This window comes from Phoxinus phoxinus (assembly GCF_949152265.1).
Source record: "Phoxinus phoxinus genome assembly, chromosome: 23".
Classification (NCBI taxonomy): domain Eukaryota; kingdom Metazoa; phylum Chordata; class Actinopteri; order Cypriniformes; family Leuciscidae; genus Phoxinus; species Phoxinus phoxinus.
The window spans coordinates 6,053,835-6,080,822 of NC_136898.1; the positions used below are offsets into that span (position 1 = coordinate 6,053,835).

Here is a 26,988-nt window from a genome sequence, read left to right on the forward strand (position 1 = left end):
CAGACTGGCTTAACTTGACGAATCCACTCTCAAGAATAACTAGGAACCATTTCGGAGTATTGTGCCATTCATATACAGTATATTTTATCTGCTGACGTCTGACCGAGTGAAACGTATTACGGTATATTTCTATGACTGTAAGCATTGCACCAAACAGCCATTAGAGGGCGCCAATCAACATTTTGCGCCTCAGAAAAGAAGAGTAAACACTGAAATGAGTAAAATCTTTATTTTGTTAGTTCAAGGTACCATATTTTATTAAATTTAATAAATCATCTTTGAATTACCAAAATAAAAAGTTCAACATTCCAAAATACAAAGACCAAATCCCAAAACGTCTTCCAGCGTTCAGTTTAAGTCATTTAGAGTGTAGTCTTGTCCATTGTCTGCTCAGCTAAAGTAGTTACCTACTACCAAGTGACATCTTTTAGAGATAGCAGCATTATAAACACACACATAAGCACAGTGTCAGTGTTGGGCAGACGGGTGTGGAGATGTTTAAGAAGCAAATTAAAAACAGTCTTGATTATAGAAGTACATGGACGTGACATCAGAATGCAAAATTCAATTGTAGCATTAATTTGGACTGATTTCAAAGATAAACAACTAAATCAGATTTGTTTACATTCAAGGAAAAACTGGAACAGTGAGGGGAGATGTAGCATTTAAAAGAAAATGCAAGAAAAACTGGAGAAAAGAGGAAAATATATCCATATATTTCATGTACATTTTTTCACATGTATATAAAATTGTTTAATTGATTAAATTGTCCTTTATATTTGTTTGTCTAGGCAATACCACAGACGTAATAACTTGCATTTAACTACAGAATTCACAGCCACAAATGGCATTTAGAGGAATCAAGTAACCTCCTCTTTATCTTAACCTGATCTAGAAAACATAAATATTCTGAAAAAGGGAAACTCAAATAATATTGCTATGGAGCAAATGTAATAGAGAACTGTGATGCGTAAATCCATGTAGCACCGCTTGTGGAAATCTTTGTTGCCATGTAAATGTGGTACAACACAACACACCAAAAAAAAAAAATCCCGGATGTCTTTCATGGTAATGCTGGAGATAAATAACATTGAATCTGAATTTTTGACCAAAAGTGAAAAAATAATATTGCGTAAATAAAACCTACCAAAGAATGTAATAAATTAAAGGTGCACTAAGTAATTTAGCTTTGGACAAATGTTTTTAATAATGTACACTCATGAGACTACATAAAGGTGAACCTTCCTTATGGCAGTCAGCCAACCCACCGTATTATTATCGCACATGTTCAGATAAAAATGACTTAGCACATCTTTAAGAATCTTGTTGGTGCAGCACAATGGAGACAAACCAACCACAAACCTGACATTTGACAGATACTGCAAAATTTGATAAAGATAAAAAAAGAGTCATTGAGGTTCCAGTAATAAGCTACATAACGGCAGATGCTGGATTCCAGTGTGTCTGAAAAAATAAGATACAGTTTCTTATCATCTTGCTATAAATAACTGCTAACTGGTCATTTGATCCTGTGTCACAAAATTGTGGTATGCCAATACATGAAAATAACGCTTATTAATAATATAGCATGTGAAAACAAAAAACCAGAAGCCGTTCTGCACATTTCTACTTTGGCACCTACGTTCCCCCTTCACGGCATTGGTCTTCACTGTTGCTACGACAACATGCATCTTAATGGCAATCGGTCTCTACACTCGTACACGTACATATCTCTTATATTGCACATACAATAACACATTTCCAAAAAGCTTACAGGAATGTAAACCATTTAAACTTTCATATTTTTATACTTTATTCCTCTAAAATCCATCTTCCCTGGGTTAGCAACCACAGAAACTCATAAAAGTGTCAATGAATGACCAAATAAAAATGTGCAGCAGGAAATGTTCGCTCTTGTAAATAAGGTGTGCACAGTACCGGTTTCCACCACTTTACCCAGTGTGAAACTAAAGGGGCAGTCTCTCAGTCCAGTCTCTCATGGCCCCAGCCTGCTCAGTCCAGCAGGAACCATCTGGTGTGTTGGTCTATCAGTAGAGGTGATGCTCGTGGTTAAGACTTGAAGACGTGCACCGCCCGCACCACATACTGCCTGCAGATGGGGCACTCGTTCATCCTCTTGCCGCACTTGGTGCAGGTGACCATGTGACCGCACTCCAGCAGAACGCAGTCTATCACGGCATCCATGCAGATCCGGCACAGGTTCTCATCCACACCGCCCAGCTGAGCTATTTGCACACCATCTGCAAGACAATACATGGATGGTTTGAGATCTGGTTTGATCATCTATCGATCTAGTGTGCCTGTTCTGCTCGTGTGTAATAAGGTACTTTTAAACCAAAGGCTTGTGTTTTTTGTGTGTACATACTGAAGCTGCATTGACAATGAAATTTTTTAATTGACCAGTAAAAATGTGATGTCAATTTTCAGTTTGATTAAAATGCTTCAAAAAAATGTTACGTGTTCAATACAACTTAAAACTCCATTGAAAGCATTTTTGATTGAAGTTTTCGTCTTGCCCCCTAATTTAATAAAAGCAATTATAATGGAAATATAAGGGGCCATGCATGTTAAATATTTAAAAGCAGAAATGTGAATATTTTGTAAGAGGAAAAAAAATTAGCATGCAGTTTTTTTTAAAAGAATTTTAAAATATAGCTGCATGCAGTGATACGGGGCCAACAGCAGTGTATAGCCAGAAGAGCAATGCTATCGGAAAGAATGGCAACTGGTTAGCATGCTAACCAATTAGCTTGCAAAGCTAACTAGCATAAGGCAACAAACCCAGGCACGTTCAAATTTAGAGAGGTGGCAAGTATAACAAATCCGTAGAGTCATTTCTATGCCGTTCGGTCCAAAGATTATCTGATCAAATTTTGGCCTAAACCGGACAAAATTTGCAGGAGGAACAGCGAGAAAAAAAAAAAGTTTTTCCATTCTCTTCAAAATGGCGGACAAACAAAATGATGGAAAATGAAAAATGAGATATCGTCGGAATCGGCTTTAGCCAAGGAACGCAAGGACATCAAAAGAAACGTTGGACAATGTTTTGAAAAGTTATAAGCGTTTATTCAAAAATCCTTATATCTCTAAAGCACTAGGTGGCGCTGTGTTCAAACTTCTCAGGTACCTACAGGACACGCTGTCGATGATCCCTACCAAATTTTGTGCCGATATGTCAAATTGTTTAGGAGTTATTAAAATATATAACAAATTTCAAAATGGTGGACTGATGGTCACTCCTTTAACACACTGTCTTTCTTATTTGACATTCTTCCAGCCAGTCAATCTCAGCGGTCATACCTTTTAATGAATGATATACAGTATGTGCTTTCAACTCTCTGTACAGCAGACTAATCCAGTATTTGCTGATGTCAGTCTTATTATCTCGATTAATTGCACTCTAAAAAACGAAATGGGGGGCATCCCTAAAGCATCTGAAACTTGGTCCTTCTCCAAAAAGCCACTTAATATATTGTCTCAGACCGGACAGCTGAAATCTTTGGATCATTTTAGGCTGTTTTCCAAGCAGTGTTAATCGTTATTATAATGAATGATGGCAAGGTCCAATTACAGTAATGTGACAAGCTATAAAAAGACAGATCACATTAGGAGCACAATTCATGACACAAATGTGATCATGCACGTGAGAACCACATATCAAACTCTCCCAGCATGCATCGGGAAGAGTCACTTTTCATTCAGGTAATGAGATGATGGTAATGATGATGTTGGAGCCGCATTAAAAAGGCTGAGTCTTACCTCCAATACCTCCATTGCATATAGGAGGAGGGTAAGCTATGACTTAGATTGACAAACATAGTAATGGTAGAGTTAGCGTTATTAGCATTGGACAGCCCTGTCAAAATGCTCACATGCATATAGAAAATTGTCTTTTAAAATTTGACATATTTACAAGTTATCTTGATCCATTTTCACACTGGGTTAGTAATTAATCGAAGGTAGTCAGGTTTTGATATATACATTTGTAAATCATGGTTTAATGTTTTTATTTTAATATTTATGCATTAAATATTATGCATAACATAACTAACTATTCATGCTAACTAGCCAAATCCTGACCCCTTTGTTAAGACATTAATCCAGAGTTAAGCACTGTGTGCTAAGCTTATATTTACACTGTTATCACGACAGACAACACTTCATAAACGATCAAAATAAACAGAGGTTAATGTCTCAAGTAACAGTGTTGTTATTGTTAACTAAAACTAAAGTAAGGTAAAATTACATAGCAAAAATGAGCATGTAGGAATGTAACCTTAGCAACAGTGCTACAATTATTTTAAAACTAAAATACATAATTCTGAATAGAAATAAATAAAACAAATACAACTGACAATAGCACAACTAAATTACTAAAACAAACTAAAATTCAAACTGAAAATATAAATTAAAAGTTATTCAAAATATTAACAAATACTTTAATAGTATATCAATCATTTTTTTAAATAATACTGTCAGGTAGAATATCAAAGGTTGGCTTACCTGCAGCAAGGCTGTTGCTAACATTTTCCACTGTAAGGAAAAGAAAATAGAAGAATCAATTTTATGGAGAGCACAAGCCGGTTTGAAAATCCTATTAGCCACAGCTGATTTGGGGCTGATCCTTGACTGATTCAATTTCATGTTGTTTTTTCCTCACATGCAGCCTGTCAAAAAGATTCGAAGACTGTGATAAAATGACTGCGTTCTTTCTCATCCATCGCTCTTATTATATGACGTCAGCTGTGCTCTTTTCAGCCTGAACATCTAGAAAACTGACCACAGTTTCCCTCTCATTATTTTGCCAATTATATAGCCAGTAAAAGATAAAACGGTCTGTTATATAAAGTACCCAAGTAACATTTCATGCACTATTCTACTACTTAAACATCTTCATGATATCTTCTAGAAGAGGGATCATCTGCTTAACATTTTTTTGTTTTTGATTGAATTCAGATTGGTCACAAAACTTGCTGACTTCGTTTTTTTCAATCCATTTGACATTGGATCAAGGCTTTTTTTGACAAATCGCTCTCAGACTCCCTTCACACAGAGTTTCTGGAAAAATATACTGATAATGTGTCCCAGGATCATTTGATATTGGTTCATTCACACGGCCAGTGATTTTCTGGAATCTCTGCGTGCGTTCACACACATCCCATAAAGACACGTGACATCAGGATGTGACGTGTAATGTCCACACAGTGCGTAAGGTTGCATATGATCTGCGATTTCTCTCTCTCACCACACTGCATTTTTTTTCCTGATTCGATCATAAACTAGCACATCGCGCACCGTTCCACTAAAGAACAATCTCTGCTTCAGCGTCATCAATACGACACACAGATTATGGCATTGGTCCTGCCTTTTTTCACACAGGGTGCGTTCCCGGGACTGATCCTAGCAATGTTACTAGGTCCCCATCCCAGGATCGACATGTTTGCGTTAACACAGAAGGCACTCTAGCATTTATATGGTAATATTCTGGGATCAATGCTCTGTGCGAAAGGGGTAACTGTTAGACTGGGCACGGTGTCCCACAGGGCTCTGTGCTGAGCCCACTTCTTTATGACCTCTACATGACTGTGCCCCCACTTATCCCACAAACACTATTATTAGAGCTTTAAAATGCAGGCAAATAATAAACAATGTCACGTGAGCGTTCAAACTTCTCAGGTACCTTCAGGACATGCTGTTGATGATCCCTACCAAATTGTTTAAGAGATATTAAAATGTATCCCTAAAGCATCTGAAACTTGGTCCTTCTCCAAAAAGCCACTTAATACATTGTCTCAGACCGGACAGCTATAATATTTGGGTCATTTTGGGCTGTTTTTCTAAATAATAAACTTTCGTTATTTGTAAATAACTGGAATGTCAAGTGAGCGTAATGTTAGCATGTGATGTGTTAGCATGTGATGTGAATGTACATGGCGTTGTACAGTATGTTGGGACGGAGATCTTAAACATATCAACTCTATGAATAGTTTTAGGTGACTATAGATGTTTAAGAAACAACCACAGTATAAGTAGACCACTTTAGGTAGAGTCTAACTTGTTTTATAATGCGTCACATTGAGTCTTACTGGATCTTCTGTTGAGTTCGTTCTCTCTGTAGAGACGATGGACGCGCTCCACCAGCTCCCATTTCTCACAGCAGCCTGAAAAGTTGACGAAGTTGCGGGCGAGAATCTCCTTCAGCTGCCGCACCGTCAGGCTCTCGATGTCGTCCTCGCGGGACAGGTCCGAGAGGGAGGCACGCGCGCGTCTCTGCGTCGCTGGGCTCGCCTGCTCGGGACAGACGGCAACAGAGACATGTAGACGGATCTGTAGTCCACATTGATATTATATCAGACTGCTGATTTTTCTCAAGTATTCACCAAACACTAAGCAGAATTATTGGATGCATGCCACTGAATTATTAATGTTAATGGATGCTGAAGTAACCCAATCGTGTTCACAGTAGGTAGCACAATCAACCAGGGCATGCCGATTTTGGGGATGGTTTGTCTCACCTCCAGTATGTCGTCATGAGGCTCCAGGTTGAGGAGGGAAACTGATGCAGCATCTCCATGTTCCTGAAGATAAAACACAGAAATCAAGATCAGATTAGAATGTGTGTTCTGACCCGATGAGCAGTGGTGATCACACGGGTGCTGTGTACAGATCCCATCATCTCTCCTCTTTAGTGTTTGTGTTCATTTGGAAAAGAAAACTGGATAGATTAAAGCTGTGGAAAAAAATATGCTAAAGGTTTAAAAATGCTAAATGAATAATTGTAATAAATGGTAGATTGGCCAGAAAAAAAAGACTCAAATATAATAAATAAATAAAAATCAGAATATAAATTCAAGCCAAATTAAATACAAACATGTTATACATAACAAAACAGTTTGGGGCCAGTAAAAATAAAATAAAAAATACAGCAAAAACAGTGTTGTGAAATATTACAATTCAAAATGATTGTTTTCTGTTTGACTGTAGAAATGATCATTTTAATTATGTTTTTAAATGTAAGGCTGCATTTATTAGCATCATTACTCTAGTCACATGATCTTTCAGAAATAAATCTAATATGCTGATTTGATTCTCAATAAACATTTATTATAATTATTATTAATGTACAAAACAGTTGTGTTGCTTAATATTTTTGTGGAAAACATGATTCACTTTTTTCAGGAATCTTTGATGAATAGAAAGTTCAAAAAACTGGATTTAAATATAATGTAATCTAATATAATATTATATAATATAATAAAAAAATACACCTACGATACATTACAATATATTATTGTATATAAGTATTTTAAATAATACATATATAAGTATTATATTATATTGAACTAAAATTTTCTCATTAAGTAACAGATTTAATTCAGTTAACATATTTTACTCATTATAAATTGTAAAACACATCTTAAAGTAAATCATAAAAAAATTAGCCATTCTATTGTTCTTGGTTTTCACCATGTTAAAAATGAAAGTCTTTCATGCAGTTCTTGAAAAAAAATTGTAAGTGTCAAAATGCTTTTTCAAAACTATGAATAATCTCTGTCTGTTTAAGTGCATTTAAATGAAACCATCTACCATCACATCTCTTCACAATTAACTTCCCTCGGTTCTGCAACTGCACATCAAATAACAACACATTACAGATTCAATCATTCATTCCCACTGATTGCAATAATTCGTTCCCTGTGTCATTCACATAAGGACTGTGTGCAGACTCTCTCTCTTTTCCTATTTGCCGCATTCAGAACAATTAGCTAATGGCTCTGCGTTGTTCCTCTGCTGTCTTGCAGAAGAATGACTGTGTGTTTATGAGAGGGCTCAGCACATGGACTGAGATCTCACACACGGGCCACATACAGACGCCGTGCAGCTTTGCTGGCTGGCTGCGTATTAATAATGAATGGGTCAGTCTGCCAACTCAGGCTCTAAAGTCACACTGGACCATCACAGTCTCTTCCTGAACACAGACACACTCTGTAAAACTTCAGGGAGAATTTACTGTATTTGCCATTTGCTTCTTAAAGAGCGCTTGCAGCCTGTGCTGTTCTTTAACTGTAAGTGTAAGTCATTCAGGAATTATCAGACAACCTGTTACAACATTATGTAACGCGCTCAGCATGTCACGTCTAAATAAAAAAGGAAAGGCTTAAACGTCACGGCTAGCCTGGTGAGGTACAGCTGTTTCCAGTATCCACGCGGTCACGTCACATCAAAGCGCGTCAGAGCGGATGAGTGTCGGCCAACTGAGGGCTGTAAGCAGCTTAATAACTGTACTGAGAACAGGAGTCAATAGATCCGGGAGTAAAAATGTTTACGATTGAGAAGAAATCCTCACTTATGTATTCAGAATGTGAACGTGAAAACAACTGAAGTGCGACTTACGACATGGGTGGGGTGCAATTGCAAAAAAAAGTAACAACTTGAAATGTTTCAACATGCATTTTAACAGTAGGCTAGGCATGCCAAATTATGATATAACGCAACAAAATTTTAAAAGATAATAATTGCCAGTAATGTTAAAGCAATAAATTAGAAGGAAGGTTTTTGGTCATTTTTTTATGTTAAAAAATACTTTAGGTAAGTCATGTGAAGGTTGAATGCAGTGATGGGAATAACGGCGTTATAAATAAACGGCGTTACTAACGGCGTTATTTTTGTCAGTAACGAGTAATCTAACTAATTACTGTTTCCTCCGTTACAACGCAGTTACCGTTACTGACAATAAAATGCGCCGTTACTATTGAGTTCACTGAAGCGGTTTTCATCCGATCGGGCTCTTTTCTCCGCCATTGGAACTGCAAACTCTTTTCTCTGGTGTGTGTGTGTGTGTGTTTCGAGGCGCCGGACTGGACAAAAGCGAAGCGAACGTCGTCAGCGCGCGAGAGAGACCGAGTGTGATCCGTCCGAGAGCGCGCTCGACAGTTCGCGCGAGAGACCGAGTGTGTCCGTCCGAGAGCGCGCTGGACAGTTCGCGAGAGAGACCGAGTGTGTGTCCGTCCGAGAGCGCGCTGGACAGTTCGCGAGAGAGACCGAGTGTGTGTCCGTCCGAGAGCGCGCTGGACAGTTCGCGAGATTGACCGAGTGTGTCCGTCCGAGAGCGCGCTCGACAGTTCGCGAGAGAAACCGAGTAGGCCTATGTCCGAGCATAATATAGTGTATCATCTGCAACGTTTTAATTAGTTTACATGGTTATAAAATAAAACTCCAAAATAACCTGCATGGGAACGTTCAAAGAAAACATCTTTGTTTGACCGGTTGTGAACACTTGGGGAAAACACGACTAGAATTTGGCTTAAATAACGTTCTCTGTAGGTTATACAAATAAAACCCCAAAATATTATATTTTATTATTATTATTTATGTTGGTACGTTGTTCAATATTATATTGAGAACACTTTTAGTTAAACTGTTTACATTTGTGAGGAAGAAAATACTTCAAGTAGGCTATAGTATGTCTACCAGTTGTAAAGGTTTTATCATTTTAATTTGCACTATAAAGAGTGTATGTGTAGCCCTATGTATATTTTTTATTACTTCTTTTTGGTACATTTCTTAAGAAGCATACCGGTAATTTATTTTAGGATTTGTTGGCCAGTTGTGGTCTGTGCAATAAATATTAAAAGTTCTAAACCATCAATGTTTTATATTTGTTCTAGTGTCCATTTCATTCATTTAACATATTTAATATTGGGGGTATCCAAGATATTTCACATATTTAAATTTTTCGTTTTTTTCAATAGTTACTTTGCCTGGTAATTAGTTACTTTTGTAATGATATAACTCAGTTACTAACTGAGTTACTTTTTGTGAGAAGTAACTAGTAACTATAACTAATTACTTTTTTTAAGTAACTTGCCCAACACTGGTTGAATGTGTAAATCTGTAAACACTGTTGTGCTTTCAAAATGTTGCTCTGTTTAGTGGCCATTTAAACCATTGAAAATAAATAAATATTATTTTATTATAAAAAAATATAAAAAAACAAAAAAAAAACATTAAAATGTATTAATTTTTTTTGTAAATTACCACATTTATTTAATTTAATGAATATATCTTATTGATTATAAATGCTGAATCACACTAACATGTCCTATATATATATATAGGACATGTTAAAAAATTGTCAAATAAACATAAGTCTTTTAAGACAGTCTTGATAATTATGTTATGCACTCATACATTTTAAGTGTCCAAATCCTTTTTTTGGGGCAAAACAAAAAACGAAATAAAACAACTGCATTCTATAACCGAACTGTGATGCAATACATGGGAAAACATCAGTAAAGTGACTGAAAGAAAGCGCCTCACCTGATTGGTTGTCCCTGAGCTATCGCTGCGACTGAGAGCTTCTCCCTGAGACACGGCTACGGACAGCGCCGACTGCTGGGAGGAGGAGCGCGCCGTGGAAGCGGGCGGTGTGGAGAGAGAGCGCGGGAGTGATGGCAGACTGTCCGTGTCCGCTTCCGCTTCCGCCTCCTCTACTTCCTCCTCCTCCTCCTCATCTTCCCCATCTCCAGCTCGGCACCCAGATGGCAGAGCACCAGGTCCACCAGGTCCTCTTTCTCCCTGCAGGTGTCCGTGTTGATGTTTCTCAGCGTGAGGTACTGCCGCAGGTCTTTAACGCGGAGTCGCATTAGCCTGGGCCGCTGGAAGGCCGTGCCCCACAGCAGGTGACAGGTGGCGCAGCGCCGCAGGTTTTCCTGCAGCACAGAACACAGCGAGCAGAAGCTCTTCTTGCAGTCTGAACAAACGTGCTGCGAAGAGAGAGAGAGAGAGAGAGAGAGAGAGAGAGAGAGAGAGAGAGAGAGAGAGAGAGAGAGAGAGAGAGAGAGAGAGAGAGAGAGAGAGAGAGAGAGAGAGAGAGAGAGAGAGAGAGAGAGAGAGAGAGAGAGAGAGAGAGATGAAGCATTAAATTGGAATAATGAGAGAGTACATCATAATAGGGATGGACATTTTCGAAACACTACTTGTGTCCCAAATGACGCACTTATATGCACTACGTACTCAACTGTGTAGTGTGTGAATTTCATAAGGTTTTGTCATTCAACATCAGTCTGATTGCCACTCCCCCTCCGCTATGTAAGGAACGCTGTGACAGTTGAGTGCATGACGTGTCCAATTATTCGCGTCATTCGGGTGAACGCACTATTTATACTACACAACGGTATAGAAAAATGCATATGTACACAATTTGGTATGCACCTACTGCATCGTGAAGGTTCGAAATATCAGTGAATAATTTTTTCGAATCACTGGTTTGGAGCGCATATCAATATCACGTAATTACAGTTAACAAGGTACAACATTTTAATGGTTCAATGCTAGGTGATCTTGTGAACCCATAAAGCAGTGTCTATATGTTTTTTTTTTACCTGATCTCGGATCAGTTTTATAAATCTGTAGTAGAGCTGCACGATTAATGGTTAAAAGATTGCGATCTCGATTCAAACACCCAAGCGATGTCATTCCTAAATGACAACGATTGGCCTGTCTATTAAACCTTTGACACAATCACACAAGATACTCAAAACTGCCGCTAAGCCAGAGAAAGCAGTTACTATGTGAAGATATGAAACCGCATCACAAAGCGTCTTTTTAACCAAACGCACTATCGATATTTCTGTCACATATATTGGAATTATCACAGAATACTGGGATAAAAGTTCATAGTTTTGATATACACACTGATATCTGCGGAAGCGATCAGAATACAGCAAATCACCTTTTGAAAGTAACTTTGTGCTTCAAATAACAATTGTGTTGATTGAAACAAGTTTAGTATTTATGAGTGAGTCATTGAATCATTCATTCAACCCGTTTAAAACATTTTAAATTAACTGAAGGCGACAGAACCTATAATAAAACAAAATTCAACATAGCATCACATTTGCTGTGCATTAACTAAGTTAACTAGGTTCTCATAAGAAATATTTTTCAGATATGTTAGACTGGGTACGGTGTCCCACAGGGCTCTGTGCTGAGCCCACTTCTTTATGACCTCTACATTCATGACTGTGTCCCCACTTATCCCACAAACACCATTATTAGGGCTTTAAAATGCAGGCAAATAAGAAACTTTCGTGATTGTAAATAACTGCAATGTCACGTGAGCATTCAAACTTCTCAGGTACCTTCAGCACATGCTGTTGATGATCCCTACCAAATTGTTTAAGAGATATTAAAATGTATAACAAATTTCAAAATGGTGGACTGATATTGTATTAACTCACGTAATAACAAAAACAATGTTCCTCTGCAACTAACTTCATCAACCGTTACATAGTATAGCTTTAAACACCCAACTATTATGTGCGTGATTTAATTACGTCACGCTTTAGTTGTTTTGATTGACACTGACAGAACAAACACTTCCATCTCTAAATCACTGCGGCATGAGCTTCGTTTTTCAAGACATTTTCAGACTCTTTGAGGAATCTCTGTTGGCAAGCTCAGTGGTTGTTATCAAATGCCACCCTGCCGATGAATGAGGTGTTCAATCAAACCATTGCACTCTGGGTTAATGTCAGGTCTATCCATCAGGGCTGTGCATGTGTGTGCTGGTGTGAGCATCTGCAGATGTATCACACTGTCTGGGCATCTGAGCGTCTGCAGACAGGTGTGAATGTGCTGATAGGATTTCAAAACACTGATACTTTGTGCGGAAAGTTAATGCTTCGATCTTTCATCACTTATGTCCTTTCTTTGCCAGGAAATGAGGCATGACAGATCAACATTATATATATAATCATAAATCATATTTCATCCTACCTTTCGTCTGAACACAGAGAAGGCCAGTCCGCAGGCTTTGCACGCCAGGCCTGCGCTTCCTGAGGTGGTGCTGCTGGGTGGGTAGGTGGAGTAACCAGCACTCGGGGCGAAGCGGAACGGCCCTGCTCCGGCTCCAAAGCCTGGCTGCTGGGTGCGGACCGCCCCTGTGCCCATCACCTCGTTCAGCAGCCCGCAACATGACGCCCACATGGAGGAGGCCCCCGCCTGGAGAAGGACATGTTCACACAGTGTGTTATGATAAGGCAATGGCAAAAAAAAAAAAGATCAAGCACTTTACCACAGAGGGCAAATTTGTGTGCCAGTCACACATGAAATCAAACACATAACAATTTTTAAACAAATGTTTTTAAAATAAGTCTCATGCTCAGCAAGGCTGCATTTATTTGATCAAAAAAACAGTAGAAAACAGTAATATGGTGAAATATTATTACAATTTAAAATAACTGTTTTTCATTTTAATATATTTTAATGTCAAATTTATGCCTGTGATTACTCCAGTCTTCCTTCAGAATTCTAAGTGAAACTGTTTGCAACACTGATACTAATAAATGTTTCTTGAGCAGCAAATCAGCATATTAGAATGATTTCTGAAGGATCATGTGACACTGAAGACTGGAGTAATGATGCTGATAATTCCACTTTGCACCACAGCAATAAATAACATTTTAATATATATATATTCAATATATATATTTAAAAACATTGTTTTTTAAATCTGTAGTGCATGCTTTACTATAACTTGTGCATCATAAACAACTGAATCCACTCAACACTCATAAAATCTGTTAGTAATCATCTGAAATAAATCAATGCTTTGCAGTCCTTAAGTGAATCCTCAAGGAACATGATACAGTGTAAATGGCTGTTAGGGCAAGACAAGGTCCGGCTAATTCTAGCGCGCATTTGGAGTGTTAAAACGGAGTCGGCAGAGCAAAACGCTGAGATTAATGGATGTCTCTGGTTTCAGCCAAATGCATGTGCAAACCAAACAATGCTTTCAAAATAATCATAAAAAGCATGCATTACCAGGAGTATTCTTACTCTCCAAAGGTCTAATGGTCTGGTGTTTCTAAGAGCTTTCATTTACTTAAGGTGTAAATTTAGAAGATGTTGGTTTCACTACGCTGAATGTGTCATAATACCGCTGGCATACGGTCTGGTCCACTTTGCAGATTGTTTCCGCCACTTAGAATGAGAAAATGCTGATCTGATTGAATGTAAAGCAACCAACCAGATATTTTTTATTTATGTTTATCTGGAATAGATTGTACCACAATAATAATTTATTTCAAATGCAGAATTTCTGCAAGGCCCAAAGGTAAAAAAATAAATAAAAAAATTCACATACAACTCTGAAATATAGAGTTCTTCATATGGATATCTAATTTACTTGCTACTAATCCTTTGGGCCTTGCAGAAATTCTGCATTTGAAATATGGGAAATAAATTATTATTGTGGTACAATCTATTCCAGATAAACATAAATAAAAAAAATAAAGTTGCATTGAAAAAGTTAAGTTGCGACGAAATGGAAGTAGGGACAGATCTTTTCATCTGAGTGAAACAAATTATTGAGAAGAAAAAAAAGTAGGACGAGACTTGATTCTATCCATTGGTTGTGGATTATATTGAAGCAGATCTGAATGCGAGCTTGAGGTTTATTTGTCAGAAAGAGGCGGTGTTTAATTGGACAAAATTATTGGAAAAGTCCAGCGTGTGTTCAGAGAGAAGTTTGAGTTATATTTTGATTAATAAATCACAAGGTCAAAATAAATGTAAAAAAAATAAACATATGCATAGATAAATTGTTCACAATACGATCAATAACATAGATTTAGAAAATAGGAACATTTCAATTTCATGGCAACTTTACACTAGCCTAAGCTTGTTTTCTGGTCTTTGTTGGTCTCCCAGCCTGAAGTGTTTTTGGGAACTTTTCAACTTTGGTAATCTATCCAAAGTTTAAGTGCTTTTCCCCCCTAGCAGGGACGCACGCATCTCAAACAAAACTCTAATCGAAATATCTTTTGACAGTTTGATCATGCCACTATCCTTGGCAAATCCAGAGATTCTTTCATTCTCTGAAACACTTGCTGTTTCAACCTGTCACCTGTCTTCAACTCCAGTTGGACTGATTTAAAGGTACACTGTGTAACTTTTGGCCTTCTAGCGGAAAAACAAACAAACAAACTGCCTGCATTTTGCAGAAGAACATTGTTTGGGTTGTGCTTCGGCTCTACGTGACTGTGGATGAATGTAGTTATCCTAATGTTCATAAATCATTCACTACTATAGGCTTAAGGTAAGAGATATAACCAGATAAGATGGAAAGGATCTCAAGCTGGGGTGCGTTTCCCAAACCCAACTATGGTCGCTAGTTCTGTCGTTACCAATAGAGTTTAATGGAACTTGCGACCATAGTTGGCGAACGATGCTTTTGGGAAATGCACCCATGACTAGCAGAAGACATTTCTGTAGTTTTACCCATTAATAGACACGGTACTTCCTTGAAAAAAAAATCTGTCGCATTCTCTTTCTGCCAGCTGACCCTGATGCTGTTTGTTTAAAATGGGTGATTCCCCAGAGGTTCAAGATTTAGCTGCTCCGTGTCAACCTTTCTCGCTCGTTGTGACAACTAACCCCTGCCACTCCCACAACACACACGCATCAAAGTAGCTGGAGCAACTTTTCTGTAACAGATTTGAAGAAACACTCGTTTCTGTGTGTTTACGTGTGACACATGTACGCAATTTCCTACGAAAACTATCCTGACAGGTCTAAAATATAAACGCTTATAAAAGGCGTACCGAATCAGGGTAAGACAAAAACACGTTTTGGAAGAAGTTTCGATTGCGTGTTGACTCATTTAAATTTTGTTGATTTTAAACAAAATAAAAGTTACATAGTGCACCTTTAATAAAAACTCACAGAAGTTTCGTAAAGTCTGCCAATCAGATCCGTGCTTGCTCAGTGAATGGACAGTAAAGCATAAGAACTCGAAATAAAAATAAAATCCTTGTACAGGAAACAACATCCACTGTTTCTTTGATCAATAAACCCTCATTTATGAATACAAATGCACAACCATCATGAAACATGGCTAACCGGCAGCTTTCATATGCGCCTGTGATCCAACATGGCGTGATGTCTTGTCTCAGAATAACACTTCAGAGGAGGAAGAATGCATCTTCTGTTAAAGAGCAGGAGAATCGATGAGCTGAAATGAGCATACATGCAGAGAGAGCGATGGGTTGTTCTGTGTTTGACGTATCAGTGTTGGCTGAGCGGCTGAAATCTGTGGTTGCTCAGTGCAGGGCAGGTTAAGCCAGCGGAGCTCTCCGTTCGTTGTTTAAACACTTACATAATGCAGGCCAACACTGCTGTGTGTAGTGTTTTTTATGTCTGTATGTATGAGCAGTGAACACACAACAATTAGATAATAGTGATTCTTTCTCCCTATAGAAAGACAACAGAGCAAAAAAATAAAAAAATAATAACCTTACAATTTAATATAAAATTTCAAATAAATACATAATATATAGAAACAAAAATTGAGTGCTACAGAGATTACAGCAAAAGGGCTGGTTGATTTTGCAACTCTAATTGTTATGCTGATAATATAATTTGTAATAAAAAAAACTACATTAAATTAGAACAAATTTAATAAAGGTGCTCAGACTTGTGGACCCGACAATATACATAAATGCACTACCGTTCAAAAGTTTAGGGTCAGTAAGGTTTTTTTTTTTTTTTTTTTTAAATCTCATATACTCACAAAGACTGCATTTGTTTGACCAAAAACACATTAAAAACAGTAATATTGTTTTGACTGAACCCAAACTTTTGAATGGAATGAACAAAAAACGAATTATTAATAACTTGGTATTAGCCATAACTATAGTAATTAAAAAAGTAAACAAAAATATTTATTGTTTAATAAGTGTATGCCAGTTCAAATAGCACAACCCTTTAAACTGAAGTCTGTCTGGCAGGTCACTAATATTTCCTGTTTATCATATTATAAATGGTGTTGGCGGTTCATGAAGTGCACACTGGGTTGAGAGGAGTCCCTCTGGCAGTTCCCTCAGCATTTGAACAGTATGGCAGTGAGCGTGATCTCCGTGTTGCGTAACGTAAGGTCAGGGCATGGAGCCGCTGCTCGTGCTTCAGTCTGGCAGAGAGCCGGTGGCACAGCTTCCCCCTGTCACTTCAATTAGAGCCTCGTGAGCTCAGCGAGGCGGCCACGTCCATCACAAAACCACTGAGAGAAGAACACGGCAGCTTCTAAACCCAAGACCTCGCATTTTTTGAGTATATTTGCATTTTTTAGTTACAAATTGCAGCACTTATGAAACCTGAATGTAGAATATGAAGTAATGCATGATTTTTAAACTTGCAAGGACTTCAGATGATACCAACTTTGGATCTATACATTCAAAACGGTCAAATATTATCCTATTGTAATTATTATAACAATCAATCATTGTCTAACACGTTCTTTGTGAAGTACATTATGTTTACTAACCACATAACTTGTATTATCGCATTTTCTAAGCTGCTTTGAAACAATGTGTATTGAAAGACACTGTATATGAAAAGCGCTATACAAATAAACTTGAATCGAACTGAGTAAAGTGTTGCGGGTAAAGTATTACAAGTAATGCAAGTTACATAATAAGATTACTTTTTTTAAGTAACTAGTAAAGTAACGGATTACTTTTACATTTACAACAAAGTATTTATATTATTTTATACAACAAAGAGTTACTTTTTCAAATAAGTTACACAAGTTACTTTGTGACAGCTCTTCGAAACTGAATCAACACTGAACTTACTTCAGCTGAAAAATGGCATTATTTTATTTTAGAGCTGCCAAAATGAACTCTGTTTGCATCATTGAAAAATGTTCCTGTTATCACTGTGAAGCTGCTTTGAAACAATCTGTAGTGTAAAAAGCGCTATATAAATAAAGATGACTTGACTTTCCATAAAAAGTAAAAAAAACACAGTTACCTTTTTAGGGAGTAACACAATATTGTAATGCATTCCTTTTAAAAGTAGCTTTCCCCAACACTAGTGTGCTTTAAGAATCTTAATAATGCATTGTTTCAAAGAGGAAGTTACAGAAATGAGAAATGACTGAACAAGTCGAAGGAAAAAGCACCACATCTACTTTCCAGTGTTTGTTTATATAACGTGTGTGTGTGTGTGTGTGTGTGTGTGTGTGTGTGTGTGTGTGTGTGTGTGTGTGTGTGTGTGTGTGTGTGTGTGTGTGTGTGTGTGTGTGTGTGTGTATCTCGTCCGTCTGGCTAAAGTACGTCTGACCCAGCATTGGTTCTGGTATAGTTTCTGACATGTTGACAGTCTGGAGGTCTTTTAGAGATCTGGTGACCTATATTCTCTCACGTCAGACCAAGAGCCTTCGGAGCGCTACAGTTCCCCTAACTCACGATTCTCTGCACAGGGACTCATTTGAAAGCGAATCTTATGGTAAATGCTTATTTTTAATGGATGAGGACACACTGGACTCCAGAGAGACCATGTGCATGCCAACATCAACTGAATTCAGACTAATGTCTCCAGTGCTCAAGATATAATACAGAAACTTATAACTGCATTAAGCACTGGGAATAAGATGACTTGACAAGATACGTTCCAGAGCTTGATGTTTCTTAAAAACAATGAATCAGCACTTCTTATTCACAACGGAATAAAGGTAAAGCAAATGCCTCGTCTCTCCTCTCACCTGCAGCGACGGCCTTTGTAAAGCTCAGGGAGAACTAGACTACTGGAATCCCTTCCACTGACAGAGATGCATGACTTCCGATGACTTCTGACTAATGAGCATGAGTGCATAACTAATTACACAAGCAGATATGGGACTGAGCAGCTTTGAATATGTTGTTGGTTTAAGAAATGCTTCTTGAAGGAATAGCTCATCCAGGAGTCAAGCCACACTAAATGACTAAAAACATCATAAAACGGATCCATATTACACTAAATAAAAGTAAATGGCTTTTTTTTTAGCTCCATTTCTATTTTAAAGTAATTTTGCTGTGCGTTTTTGTCAGTTTTTATATTTTTATATGTCTATAACGTTTTTATTCATTTTTATTTTACTTAAACTAAATTAAAAATAGTAATGTGGTCTTGGCAATAAGCTGAGATAAAATACGTTTTTTTTAATATTATATTTTGTTTTAATGAATATTAAAAATATGAATATTTAAAAATATAAATAAAATATTACATATTTCAAGTAATGGAAATGTTTTTTCATGCTTTTAGTAACTATAATAACCCTAATTCACTATAAGCTTTCCTTGTTTCCTTGCGAGTAAATAATGACAACATTTTCATTTTTGAGCGAACTAATCCTCTAAAGAAGTGTATAGGAACCTTGCTGGGATCTAATAAGACATCGCTAATATAGTACAGTATTTAGACAACGTTACAAAGACAAATGTTTTCTTATTAAATGTAAATTTAGAAAAATCTTCATAATCATCAGTAGATTTTTTCCCCCCCTAACTTTATTACAAAATGACTGGCGTTTCTAATAATGATCTTGGTGGAGATATGCCATTTCATTTCCACTGCTTTTTAATATAAAACAGATGAAGGCAGATTATCTCCATCTGAAATTTCTCCAGACTTTTGTTTAACTCTTTCTAGAGTCCTAAAAATAATGACTTCAGCTATAGTGTGGACCAGATACCAAATAAAGTAGAATATGAATAGATTAATATCATTGACTGATTGTACAATATCAGGGTTCTTCTAAACACCTCCAGAAATAAAAACAACAATTCACATTTTAAAAAAAATCCCTGATATGTCTGATTCGAAATGCTTTCAAATGAAGCAAAAGCAATGTAAAAGAAGAGTGGTTATCCCCAGAAAAAGCTTTCTTTCAGAACAGAAGGCAGTTTGTCTGGGAGATTCTGTGCTTTAAAAGTGTCACTACACACAGTGTCATCCCAGAAACCACAGGGAGAAGCGAGGCCAGACAGGGCTGCTCTTCTGAATGAGATTATTCAGAATTATCTAACATGTGATTAACCCTCGAATTATACACACTCACGCTTTGCTTCATGGCTGCTCCCTGAAGAAGTGAGGTCAACACTTGAGTTTCAAAAAACGCCTCACACATTGAATGGAAATTAGTATTTGAGAGCATTTAGTCATTATGTGCCGAACGGTAGATTATTGCTGACAAAAAACTCATCACAATCTCCAGATCTTTTCTGTACGGCAAGCAAATCACATTATATCTGCAAATTCATTTAAAATACCTCCACAATCATAGCCAACCAAAACTTTTTATCTCTCTTTATAACTAATTATTCTGAGATTATATTCATCATGTCATAATTCAACTGTGATGTTTTAGAAGGGGAATCACTTCTGTTCCGCGTGACTGAGCAACTTTTCTCCATTCCTATAACATCTCGGCAAATCACAACGATCATAAACACACACACACGATCATTTTGATCACAATCTTCCTCCCTCCTTGTTACTGTCTACCATTCTGACATCATAAATATATGAGAGGAATCATCTCTGTCTAAGCAGATTTTCCCGTTGTAAAAACTCACTATTGGAATCAGTCATTTTCATCTTCACACTTTTCAACATATTCCTCTATTCGGACATAGTTCATTTGTGATGTTTATTCCCATTTATACCAGCCCAGCCAAACATTTTCAGCACTATTCTGATGTCATACTGCACATCATAATTCAAAACTGACATTTTAGTCATTAGTGTCTGGACTGCTGGTCCAATTATAACTGGACATATATATCACAAATTGAATCAATCACAATTTTCATCACGATTCCAATGTCATAATCACTATGCCACAATTCAAAAATGACAATTTAGCCATGACGGTCTGAACCGCTGGTCTAATTACAGCTCAGCCAGATATCACAAACAAAATGACTATTTTCATGGCTATTCTGACTCTCTTCTGGGAAATCACTTATATATCCCTCCTGACTTTTGGTACATTCATAAGACCAGCAGTCATCACAATCAGAATCACATAATCAGTCATAATCACTACATACATAATTAAATAAAAAAAAATGTAGTAGGAGAAACGATGTGAATTGCTGGTCCGCTGATATTAACCTGATTGTTTTCACAATCACTATTATTTGTATCTCTAATCTGACGTCATAATAATTATAGGCCTACTATAATAAAAATGTGATGTTTTAGTAGGGAAAATCACTTCTGCCCCTCATGACTGTTTGACCTGCCTGCCGATATATACAAGTAGCAATAATCACAATAAGATTTTTTTTGTTGCGTTAGACATTTCTGCAGCAGTCTTTCGCGTGTCACAGTCACCAAAATGATTAACTTATTCACGGGAGAAAAATCAGAACGACAACCATCATCTCTTTCTCTGGGAACTCTCTACCACAGAACAGTTTATTTTGCGCATGCTCATAACATATACAGTGCACGCAGGCACGCACAACGACGTCACTGTGTATACTATTTAACATGGCTTTGCCACTCATATTGTGATATATACTTAACACTCCCACTCAAAGACATGTTTATATCTTTCTATAGTGGCAAAACAAAAACAAACAATACATAACTCCAAAATAAAACATTTGGTATACTGGCAGTAATCTCAAAACAAAAACTTCTTCTTTTTACATCTGCCAGTTCACATTATTTATTTTCCAAACAAATACCCCTTGAAGTTCTCAAACTTAGCCTTTGTCACTGGCTTGGTAAGGACATCAGCTACCATGTTTGCAGTAGGGCAGTATTCTATAGATATTTTCCCTTCTGTGTGTGCAGACCGTACAAAGTGATATTTAATATCTACGTGTTTACTTCTCTGCCTGCATACTGGGTTCTTAGACAAAGCTATCGCCCCCTGGTTGTCCTCATATATCTTGACTGGTACATGCTGGTTACTACTATCAATTCCTTTAAGTAGTTGTACAAGATACATACTCTCTTGAGTAATGGCTGCTAGTGCCATATACTCGGCTTCACAGGTGGATAATGCCACCGTTGGCTGTTTCCTACTCTTCCACGATATGACTGGACCATTTTCAGTTAAGCTGAAACAATATCCAGTTGTGCTCCTCCTATCATTTTTATCGGCTGCCCAATCAGCATCACTGTATCCCTCAAGCTGTAGGTTTTCCTCACATTTCCGGTAGTGTAGTTCTTGATCTATAGTACCCTTTAAGTACCTCAGTAGGTGTTTTGCTGTAGCCCAATGCTGTTGCTTTGGTTCTGCTAGGTGTTGTGATAGTTTACTAACAACCCAGCTCAGGTCAGGTCGAGTACATGTCATAATGTATATCAAACTACCTACTATCTCTCTATATCCTGTTGAGTCAATGACTTCACCCTCACTGTCAAAGTTTAACTTTTGCTCACATGGGGTGGATCTCGGTTTGCATTCGGACATTCCAAATTTCGCTAACATCTTCTCTATGTGTCTCTTTTGGGTCATTTTGATCTCTCCCTCACTCTGTATAAAATCAATACCCAGGAAGTATTTAAGTGAACCCATATCTTTCATCTTAAACCTTCTCTTCAACATTTCTTTTACATCACTGAGTAAGGTGTTGTTGCTCGCTGCTATGATTAAGTCATCTACCCATACTAACAAAATCACTTTCTCGTTCTCAGATTCTCTGCTGTAGACACAATGATCAGCATCATTTTGTACAAAACCATTCTCTGTAAGGTGATCATGCAGTAACATGTTCCAGTTACGCCCGGACTGTTTTAAACCATATATTGACTTATTGAGTTTACACACTAAGTGTTCTCCTGTTTTTGATTTCGTCTCAAAACCTTCCGGCTGCTCCATATATACCTCACAGTCCATCGGAGCATGGAGGTAAGCAGTCTTTACATCCATTTGGTGTAGGGTAAGATCCTCCTGTACAGCCACCTGCATTAATGCTCGGACAGAGGTCATGTTGGCTGTCGGTGAAAAGGTCTCTTTATAGTCAATCCCTTCCACTTGACCATACCCCTTTGCAACATATCTGGCTTTACAAGTCTCAGATCCATCTGGGCTCTCTTTCACTGCATATACCCAGCGACCTCCCACTGCTTGTTTACCTCTTGGTAGTGGCGTCAGAGTGAAAGTCTCATTCTCTATCAGAGAGTTAATCTCTTCTTTCATCGCATCAGTCCACATTTTTGACTTCTTAGAGTCCATAGCATCTCTAAATGTTTTAGGTACATCATAAGCCACTCTGTAAAAAAAATCTACATTTTCAGCTTTATCATTATTACACTCAGCTTTACACTGGTACTCATTAAGGTATTCTGGAGCTTTTCTCTGTCTTGTGGGATACCTTCTTTCTTCCTGGCCCTGTTCACTCTGAGTACTATCTGTCTGGGTCGGACCTTCCTCAGTACTGAACTCTTTACTTTCCTTAGGCTGTCCATGACCTTGATTGACTACCTTTGGTGATGTATCTCCATAACTCTCAATGCCGTCCCCCATGTCGCAATCTGTTTGAGTCTGGCTATCTGCGCTACCTTTGGTGATGAATTTTACCAGCCTATGTTTTAGAACTTTTCCTGTCTCAGGATAGTACACATTATATGCTGGACTATATTTATCATAGCCTACAAAGATCCCCTTTTCACATCTAGAATCCAGTTTCTTCTTATCCTGCTTATATACGTAGCATTCAGAGCCAAATATCTTCATGTTAGATAAGTTAGGTGTTTTTCCTGTGAAAACACGGAAAGGTGTCTGCTCTAGCCGCTTACTGTAACACCTGTTGCGGATTTGAGCTGCTGTCTGTACAGCATATGTCCATAATTGCTTTGGGAGGTTACTCTCCAATAGCATGCATCGTGACATCTCAAATAAGGTTCTCCAACCTCTTTCGGCAGTTCCGTTCTGATGAGGGGAGTAGGGTGCACTGGTCTCGTGCCTTATCCCGTTACTCCTAATTAGGGACTGGAATTCCTGCCCAGTAAATTCTGTACCGTTATCAGATCTTATACACTTTATCTTTCCATATGGAGCTACGTCTGCTATGAATTTTTCTGTAGCTTTTGTCGTGTCACTCTTTGCTTTGATAAAGTATGAAAAAATCATCCCACTGTAATCATCAGTAAATGCTATCGCATACCTGTGTCCATCTTTATCTGCTGGTTCTATAGGGCCGCATAGGTCTGTGTGTACTAGCTCTAGTACGGTTGTAGCTTTAGCGTCTGCCTGTCTGTTTCTACTTTGTGTAAATTTGCCCTGTGTGCATATTTCACAGTTTTGATTGGACTTGTCATTTTTCCCTTTTATCGTCATTCCCTTAACTACCTTTTCTAATTTTGCAACATCATCAAAATTACAATGACCAAGTATCCTATGCCACGTTTGAATGTCATGACAACTATACACATCATCAACATTTTCATTTTCTACAGTGTTAAGATAATACAGCCTACCATACACGTCCATTTTGAATTTGGTACCGTTCTCGTGAATCAGCCAATTATCACCGTCCTTGAAGTGCATCTCGGCTCCGTTAGCTGTAGCTGATTTGACTGAAAAAATGTTTTGTGGAAACGATGGGATGTATAGTGCTTGCTTTAGCCTCGTTTTCACTTGCCGTCCCTCGCTGTCCAGCAAGTAGACTTCGGCGTCACCCCTCATCTTCGCCATCCCGCTCACCTTGGTTCCGTCGGCAAGCTCGATCATGTGATCCTCGGGCCTGAAGCTCTTGTCAACTGTTTTGAACTTTGTGGCGTCGTTGATCATGTGTGTTGTAGCGCCGCAGTCGACCATGAGACCCATCTTGTTTCCTCTTTGAATGGGACAGTCACTCATCTTGAAGAAACAGAAAGATGTAGGCTCTGCCTCTGTCTCTCCATCTGCTTTCTTCACGTAGTCACGGCCTCGTCCTCGACCGCGTCCCTTTCCTCGCTGTGGTGTGTCCCATTTTCGATCATCTCTTCTCGCCTGAGATTCGTCGGGACATGTCCTGGCCATATGTCCCTTTTTACCGCAGGTGTAACACTCGACATCAGTCATATCCATTTTCTTTCCTCTCCCTCTTCCACGTGACCTCGTTGTCCCGCTAGTCTTCATCACGTTGTCGTCTTCTACATTCACGTCACTTTTCGCGTATTTTTCAGTACTCTCGTAACTTCGCAGTTTTGTTTTAAACTCGCCGAACGTTACAACGTCATTAGTCTGAGTGATGTGCACGACAAATGGCTTGTATGAATCAGGTAGCCCCTTTACTACCATGGCTATCTGAAGTCCATCACTAATATGCTCGTCTGCTCTTCTCAATGACGTAAATATAGTCTCTGCTCGAATAATATAGTCAGTTACCGTTTCATTGCTAGCCTTATGGAGTGAGGAAAGTTCACAATACAAACTCACAACGCGGGGTTTGTCTTTTCCGGCGTAGTGTTCGCGAAGAATTTCCAGTGCTCTTCTTCCATCACGTTTCGCGTCCCTCATTATCAACGACAAACTCTTGTTATCTAGGCATTGCACTAGCTCTGCATATGCCTCTCCGTTCTTTGCCTCATCTTCCGCGAGAGCTCCTTCGTCTCCTGCGTCTATCTGCGGGTCCTCCAAAATAACTTCTCTGAGGCCACGCAACTCCATGTGCGCGAGGAATCTCGTTTCCCAGAGTTCGTAATTTTTCTCGTCACCGTCGAATAAAAGTCGGAACCACCTTTGGCCTAACTGACTGGGCCCATAACCTGTTGCGTTAGACATTTCTGCAGCAGTCTTTCGCGTGTCACAGTCACCAAAATGATTAACTTATTCACGGGAGAAAAATCAGAACGACAACCATCATCTCTTTCTCTGGGAACTCTCTACCACAGAACAGTTTATTTTGCGCATGCTCATAACATATACAGTGCACGCAGGCACGCACAACGACGTCACTGTGTATACTATTTAACATGGCTTTGCCACTCATATTGTGATATATACTTAACATTTTTTTATCACAATAAGAATGGTAATAATTACATCATAATTACAAAGCACGTAATTACATGGCGACGTTTCTGTGGAGGGAACCACGTCCGTCCCGCTGTTATCGCGAGCGCAACACTTGTATCGCTATTCTGACGTCATAATCACTATGATATAATTTAATTGTGACGTTTTAGTAGGGGAAATCACTTCTGTCCCTCATGACTGTCTTGAGCTGCTTGTCCATTCATATCAGCTCATCCAGTGACTGCTGGCAAAGACTATCCTCCAATCTCATTAGAGAAGTGCTGCGATAAACTGGGCTATGGTGATCATCACTGCTTGTACACTCTGTTCCACTGGACAAATCAAGCTGCACCTGCCCTGATATCTACACATATCTCTTGCTAAACGACAATAAAAAACAATGCAGCTGTCACCCAAGCAAACACTCCTCATGCACGAGCATACGAAATAAGGAAGAACACGCGCATTGCTATTTGCAGGGTCGTTTGATGCATCCAACTGATGCAACTCTTGAGAAGTCCGACTGTTGACATATCGCACGTCAATAGCCTACGGAAATACATTATTTCGTTGTTTCCACGCAGATGACAAATCTCGTCGATATCAATAAAACATCTGACATTTATGTATTTTTACATACCTTCATTGCAACTCCCGTCCGAGAAAACTGTCGAATTCTAACGTGATTTGCATTGCAAGGACACTCAGGAACACTCCATTACGTCTTCTCTTTCTAGCATCCTTGTGTATGTGTAGAAAAGAGGATAACGTAATGGCAAAGCGCGGACCCGCCAATCCCGAAATAGCAAGGCCCGCTGGTATGTATAGCAGCCAATCGGGGTTGAGTTGGCCGGCAAGTGGGCGTGTCTTATAGCCACGCATGTGTGCAGACATCAGTTTGATGCAGCGACACTGGAGTGTGAGGGTGACCCTTTAACTGCTCTCTCAACAGACCTTGTTTGGAAGCAGATGTGTAAAACGCTCATAATTATGCCCAGCTCTGATTTGCTCATTTCCCGAGCCGTGCTAATTAAATCCCCACTCTCAGTTTCATTAACAAGGAAACTGCCTTAATGTGCGAATTATTCAGTGACTTTCAACAAAAGGGAATTTTGTATAAAATGAATATGAATATTCATATCAAATGAATGTATAACAGTATATGATGTGACAAATAA

The 26,988-nt window shown here is 38.4% G+C and overlaps 1 protein-coding gene across 1 annotated transcript; it reads right to left on the reverse strand.

Annotated features, from left to right (window-relative positions):
- Positions 1-213: 213 nt before the first annotated feature.
- rnf34b (ring finger protein 34b) lies at positions 214-26,584 on the reverse strand. Its single transcript, XM_079599307.1, is given in 9 exon segments — positions 214-2,261; positions 3,781-3,822; positions 4,525-4,554; positions 6,108-6,348; positions 6,537-6,599; positions 10,342-10,544; positions 10,547-10,787; positions 12,802-13,026; positions 26,451-26,584. Coding segments are annotated over 9 exon segments (1,242 nt in total). The 5' UTR covers positions 26,457-26,584; the 3' UTR covers positions 214-2,070.
- Between the last annotated feature and the right edge of the window lie 404 nt (positions 26,585-26,988).